Below are 7549 nucleotides of genomic sequence, written 5' to 3'. Positions count from 1 at the left end.
TGTTATCTTTTAAAGGTATAAAAATAATGAATTATAATAATAATTAATTAATACTTAATTAGTTAATACAATTTTAAGAGCAATTCTAAAAGTTAAAAATGTTATTCTATTTCTTAGAAAAGGCTTCGTCTAAATGCATTGAGTATACAGATCTTAGTATTGAAAATATCTTTTGATTTTTATAAGGGTGGCCAGTTAAAGGATCCCTGTATCTGGCATAATCTTCAGTAAATACACACTGTCTATGTGGTTTGATTGGTTTGGCTACTTTCTTAGGGAACATTCTTTCGAACTCATGAGGTTCATTCACAGTGATGGTAGTACGCTCAAAATACTCTTGACGTTCACGTTTCACACCATGTTCTTCACTTTCTACATTTACAGTATCATCTTCAGGCAACAATGGGTATGCTTTGCTAAGAAATTTTACAGAAGTCAAGTATGTGACACGGGGTTTAGCTCTTGTCTGTTTTCTAGCCAATTCTAATTTTTCAAATTTTTCTAATGATTTTAAATTTTCTTCTTCAGTGAGCTTTGCTTCTTCCAACAATTCTTGCTGAGAAGGCATTTCTTCTGGAGGCATTGGCTTATTTCGTTTGATTTTACTAACACGTTCTTTAATACGTTCTATTGTCTCTTGAGATTTAACTGCTGTCGATTGCCGTATTGACTTTCGTTCATATGACGTCTCAGCCACCACCTTTTCTGTAATAGAACGTTTTCTTTTTGGAGCTTCTTTTTGTTCAATAGGTTTTGGCGCTTTAGGCTCTTGATATCTAAAATGAAGTTTATTAATTATAAATTAGTTGTCACGAAAAAAAAAAAGATTAGAAAAGTTTTTAGTGCAATGATTCTAAATATTTTTATATACCAATATCAATGACAAATTTTGAATATTTTTAAACACAACTTGAAAGAAAATCAAATTATTATTACTACTATTATATAAAAATTCATCACTATTGTTATTTACATAACCACATAAATAATAATATTTTAACAACTAAAGTGCAATTTAAATAATAATAATATATATATACTTAATATAAACTTAGGTAAATACTAATACAGCACACATACCTAATATATAGACATATTTATTTTATATATAAACAGTTATTATTAATTAATTTTTGTATACAATCCGTATTTATATATATTTTAAATCGTCATCAATCTTACCTAGTAGATATTTTATCTTTTTTTATTAATTGTAATTATATCTATATAACTATTTACTAGTTTTATAATTTTATAACAATCCTATGTATATCAATATTGATTACTGTATGTTTTGGCAATCCACAAGGTGGATAGTCCATTTAATAACGTTGTTATACATAAATAAACATTTATGCTGCGGATTGCTTTTGTTTAATAATAATAAAAAAAAATATCTAATAAGTTAAAAAAATACTATTGATTGTACATAATATGTATATTATTATTACTATATATGTATAACCAATGGTAATATAAATGGTAATCATCAATGGTAATATACAATGATTTCATAATTTAATATTCATTTATATTACTGAATACCTAATGCATGTTTATTAAATAGTTAACTTATGTTCATAAAAAAAAAATTGTATACTCTCTACTTTATTTTAGTGTAAATGACTACATTAAAATTATGAATATGTTTTATAAAGAATAACATTTTTTTTCTTTTTTTAATAAAGTAGTGTTTGTATTTAATTTATGCTTTCTATAATTCAAAGACTAAATACTAGTCTATTTTTATGAGGAGAATATAATAATTACGATAATTAAACTAGCTGAACTTCATAAAAATAAACATTTAATTATCTTTGTACAAGATACAAACATAATATAAGTATACATTTAGCAAGTTATAATAAAGTTTTTATAATGGCCTACAACTATGCCAAACTTTATATATTAATATAAATCATTTTTTCTTATTATAAGTCTTTCAAATGTTATGTTAAGAGTTTTGATTGATTTAGTATATAATTAATATTAACAAATTTAAATACTATGTATTTACTTCTATACTACCTATATTTTTTTTCTTTATTTTTAACCTTTATTCTAGTTATAATATTGTATAGATACCATACTTTTTTATATTCTAATTAATAAAAACTATTAAATTATGTTATTATATGTACAATTGACAATTGTAATTGATACCCCCCCCCCTTTACCAGCAGAGGCTTGACTTATAGAAAATGCTGCAATTTAATTTATGTTAAGTATCTATATAATTTTAACTTGTTGTTTTTGATAAACATATATTATTATTATTATTCTGATCAAAAGATTTCAAAGATTTTAAACAAAATATTTAACAGTATATAATTGTAATGTACCAACCTATTCGTTTTTTTTTTAGACAGTTCTTCATCGTCAATGTCTGATATCACTTCATCATTTTCATCAATACTGAAATCTGAATCAACTTCATCTGGTGCTTCTTCATCAACAAAATGAAAATCATTGTCTTCTTCATCTTCATTGAAACCACCATATGTAGTCTTATAAAATTCATCATCTGCTTCTTCTTCATCTAATAAACGTGCTAGTTTGTTACCAGCATTCGAACGACGTTCTCTTTCAGCAGCCATAGTCTGAAACAATTATATTTTGAACGTTAATTAATCACACAGATCAAAACTCCATAAAGATGTATTAAGCATTAAAGATTACTTTAACCTGTGTTAACCTACAATTTAAATACAGCACAGTTAATTGAATTAAATGTTTTCTCAGAAGTACTGAATGTATGTTTTTACAGCGGAGGCCATAGATTACATATAATCTATCAAAAACATGATTTGTCCGTTGTTCAATGCTTGATCGTAAGAATATTCAAAATGTAACTTATAGGCATACTGTGAAATACAATCGTTCGCTTAGGCAAAATTCAAACCAATATAAATCGGAAATTCATAAAGCTCAAAATAGTTTAAACACTGGAGAAATAATTTAATAACTTACAAACACTTATATTGTTTTTTTATTTTAACTTTTCGGATTCGGCACTATCAGTTTTTACTTTTTAGCTTAAACGCTGTTATCACGATATCGCAGTGCTGTTATAGAGAGATGAAGTTACTAACGAACATTGGAAAATTGATTGTGTCATTGGTTCTCAAATTGTAAACGACAAACAGCAACAGAAAACAATAAAATTAATCATAATACAAATATTTTAATTTGCCATCTCGTGTTCTCGTATTCTTGTCTAACTCTTGTAAATTGTAATTATTTCTATCGTGTATATACGGAATGAATGAAAATCAAATATTAGGTAGGTATGCAATGAGAATATAATTTGTTATATGGCGTATACTGTTGTATTCGTAGGTATTTTTTAACACAATTAAAAACTATAAATCATTTATTGTACCTACTTAGGTTTAGGTACATAAATATTGTATAATAAATAATATTCATAACCGTAAATCGACTAAAATTTTTACAATCTGTACTCTGTAGGTAGTAGGTACAGTCTAGTACCTGCAGACTCATCCAAACTTTAAATGTGATAAAAAGTTAGTTATAGTTGTTAGTTAGTAATATTAGGTAAGTATATAGATGGGCGAATTTAGTAATATGGAAACCCTAGGTCCATTCTTACTCCTTAGACACTTACTAATGGCAATGGTTTTTATTTTTCAAAAATATTTTGAATAAAAGTATGGTTGTAAAAAATTGTATTAATTAATTAACACAGAAATAAATAATATAATATAAATTATTATTTATATTAAATTAAATTTAAATTAAAATGAATGCTTTTTTAAATGTCGTTAATGCAAATATTACACCACTTGTGAAAAATCGAACAATCTAAGTTTGTTAATACTTAAACGGGCCTAATATTGTCATCAGTCATCAAAATTCGGAATCTATTTTTTATTAGCTTAATTCTTGGAAATCATCATTTTACAAGTTCCTTACTATCGAATATGAATTCTTGTTTGTATTCTCAGTATTCCCACTTTAATTTAATTTATGAAAACGTCAATGACTGAGTATTTTTAAAGAAAATTTTGGATTTTTATTGAAAATTCCAATTTATATTAAAATATTGTGTATTATATTTGAATAATATAATGTAAAAAAAAAAATCACTAAGTGGTAGCACTCATTTTGTGGTTACCCGAGGTCCGGGACCCCTTGGGTCTATATGTACTATTAAAACAATAATTATCTGATATTCTAAAATACCAAGAAATATAGAAATATAAATATTTCTGGATATAAACTAAAAATATATGACAATATTATATACCTTATATTTACGTTTAGACAGTACCTACATTCGGTACAACATCAACGTTCATTTTCTTAAAAACTTAACTTATGAAAACGAAATTAATGACGACCATCAATAAATTTTAATGTTTTATTTTTTTTCACTTTTCATTGTATTGTACAATACACTATTCATTATGATCATTTAACATTTTAATTGAAAAAAAAATAACGAACTTACACGTGCACTTGTATAAAACGGTTATCGGCGAACTAACATAGCCTATGTTACATACATAGGTATTGTGTTCGGTGTACGGTGTACGCTCTACAGCTGTAGACAGTAGTCTATTTTAATTGAAAACAATAATGGTAAAATTTATCGGATATTATATTTTGAAACGTAAGTACATCTTGCTTCATCAGTACAAACATTTTCCGCTGGAGGCTGCAGTTAACCTAAGTATACAATCATAGGCGTGCGCAGACTTGAATTTCGGGGGTGCCTACAATTTTTTCGGTCCCTTTTCTAAATTCCGGCTCTCTCTTAACAAGACATGTACATATTTTAATAAATTATAATGCACGAATAAACATTACTTATATTATATCACATATTAATCAGTAGTATTACTACTATTACTAGCAGTGCCGCAACTATGTCTTGTGGGGCTTTGATGCGAAAAACGTTATTGGGCCCCTGTACTTGCACTCCAACACAATTAAAAAGTTAGTGCCGCAATTAACTTTCAGTAAACCTTAATGCAAGACAACATTTTAAGGGCTTAACATTTTTTCAAATATTATAGTAGTAATATTAGTAATATTAAGTTCATCAGATTTTTAAACACATTTCTAACAATACATCAATTATCAGTAGTCAGGGAGTCAAGTTAATTAAAAATAAATGTATTTATTAAACAAAATGTAATAGGTATGTTCATTTTTTCTTAATTTTAACAAAATATTACATTAAAATTTAAATAACAAAAATTTAGCTATTAACAAATATTATACAATGATTTTATTTTAAAAAGTTTTTCTTTCTAGAATTCATACTAGCAAAGTCATTTATTAATTTTTCAAGATCAAGTTCTTCAATCCTTGATTTTTCAATATTAAGTATACTTATGTCAGTTATATATCTTTCTTGTGAAATTGAATTGCGAAGATGGTTTTTCAACAATTTTAATTTGGAAAATGAGATTTCAGCTGTAGTGACAGTAACTGAGAGACTTAAATATGTAATACAAGCAGTAAGAATTTCACTATAAAGGGATGACAGAATAAAGATCATTCTATTATAGAAGGTGCATTTTCTATTATTTTTTTCTAATAATAACTTTCTTATTTTTTACTTTTGGTGATGGGCCCCTATTTAAACATAAAACCTGGTCAAGGAATGCAATGCATACCTTACGTCCCTATTGTTACGGCACTGATTACTAGTACCGAGTTATATTATAATATTTCATTATATTTCACTAGTTGGATCTAAAATCTATTTTCAAGATAATTGCAATATATTTTATTTGTTATTTTTACTTTTGTAGTCGATAAAATCTAGCTGTTATAATCATAATAAGTTTTACCGTGCAAATTTAAAATATTTTAAGTTGTATTGTTTTTTTTTTATCCCAAAACATAATTTTTTACTACATATTTTAGAAAAAATATAATTTTTATTCTAGTAACATTAGTTAAAATACGGACCCATATATATGCTATAAGACTTAAATTTTAGGGCCCCAATTACATGTCGGGGGTGCTCAGGCACACCCGGAACCCCCTGTGCGCACGTCTAATGTATACAATATGTCAGAAACACTAGCCGCAACTTACATTTGCTGAAACGTGTAGCCACGTGTGAATTATCACTAAGCTTGTTTAACTTATTATAGTTGATCATATATTGAATTCAGTACTTGCTATCATAAAATTTGGATAAATAATGAAAATAAACTATGCTTAAAATTTAAGAAAAATATATGATCTTTATTATATGTACTTATCTAAACAGTTAACATAATATAGCATTATATATAAATAAATATACGATATACATTATACATCATGTATCACAATGATATAGAAAATATGAAGCGTTAAAATTAAATTAAATCAATCTTCTCGATAACATTATATACCCAATATTTAATGTTTAAAATTTCAGTAGTAATTAAAACAATTATTTTCTTTGTTATCAAAATAATATTATTATTAGATATATTTAAATATTCTGAATAAATTAAATTTAGTCTTAAAAGGTTGAAAGTACCTGTCTACCTGTGTCAATAGTTTAAATTTAAGCAATACTAAAATATACAATGAAGATTTGTATTATTTTTCTAATGATATATATCCATTATATTATAGTAGTACTCCGTTATGATGGAAGTGGAATTTGCTAAGACTTTAGTTGGTACTTATCTATCTGCTATGTTAGTATATAACCTATAATTGTAATTAACCGTTCGAGAAAAATATATAATGCACGTGTATTGTTTACTAATAAAACGCAGTTTTAATAAATAATAATACATTTTGGAATAATGTATATTAAATATATAATATACTTGTACATTATTTTATTATTCATCGTAATAATTCAGTGAATAGGTGTTTAATAATCGTTATAATTAAAAGTTAATAGTTTATAATATGTAATTTATATAATTATTGCAAAACGTAGATTTTGAATTGTGTTGGGGAGAATATTGTACTTTTGCGGGAAAAGTTTGTATCGACAAAAAATATACGGGTTATGCCTTTTTTCGTATTTAGGTAATAGGTTTAATTTCACAGATCTGATCTCTAACCTGTGAAAAACTTATGTTTATGCTACCGGGCTACATAAGTAATATTTACAAGTTATATAAATGTGGCCATATGAAGCTTTTGAAGTACATAATATTTCAAAAATAATACCACGAAATATTAAAACAAATACTATTGTAAATAACTAATATTTTATAATACATACTACTATATCGTATTTAGCTTAGCTCCGAATATAAAATGAAGTTTTATTATTTTAGTTTTCATTGTCAATAATTTGGTAATGAGATTATGATTGAAAACACATTTGAAGGCAAACGACGTACATTTATTCCGGTTGTTAAACCCCAGAAATGTTTTATGTGAATTGCAAATTTTAACCTTTGTGGTTCTTCACGGGATACAATGTCCAATAGTTATACAATTTTGAATAATAATTAATTAACCAAAAATTGAATGGATTCATAAAAAAATTTTTATGACATTGCTTTGTGTCGAGGTAAACCCTAAATCGTAATTCATTTTGCACAATTCTATA

At 25.8% G+C, this 7549-nt stretch overlaps 1 protein-coding gene across 2 annotated transcripts; it reads right to left on the bottom strand.

Annotated features, from left to right (window-relative positions):
- LOC113548554 (vacuolar protein sorting-associated protein 72 homolog) lies at positions 1–3041 on the bottom strand. 2 transcript variants are annotated; one of them, XM_026949497.2, is made up of 3 exons: positions 2686–3041; positions 2347–2600; positions 1–776 (listed from the first exon to the last, which is right to left on the bottom strand). In XM_026949497.2, the coding sequence occupies exons 2-3, from the start codon at positions 2595–2597 to the stop codon at positions 107–109; spliced, it is 921 nt and encodes a 306-aa protein (XP_026805298.1). In that variant the 5' UTR covers positions 2598–2600; positions 2686–3041; the 3' UTR covers positions 1–106. The 2 variants fall into 2 exon arrangements, with proteins under 2 accessions (XP_026805298.1, XP_026805297.1); XM_026949496.2 differs by having other exon boundaries at positions 2700–3040.
- Between the last annotated feature and the right edge of the window lie 4508 nt (positions 3042–7549).

This window comes from Rhopalosiphum maidis, chromosome 1, assembly GCF_003676215.2.
Source record: "Rhopalosiphum maidis isolate BTI-1 chromosome 1, ASM367621v3, whole genome shotgun sequence".
Classification (NCBI taxonomy): domain Eukaryota; kingdom Metazoa; phylum Arthropoda; class Insecta; order Hemiptera; family Aphididae; genus Rhopalosiphum; species Rhopalosiphum maidis.
The sequence above is the reverse complement of the archived record's forward strand: the minus strand, read 5'-3'. Positions and strand labels throughout refer to the sequence as shown.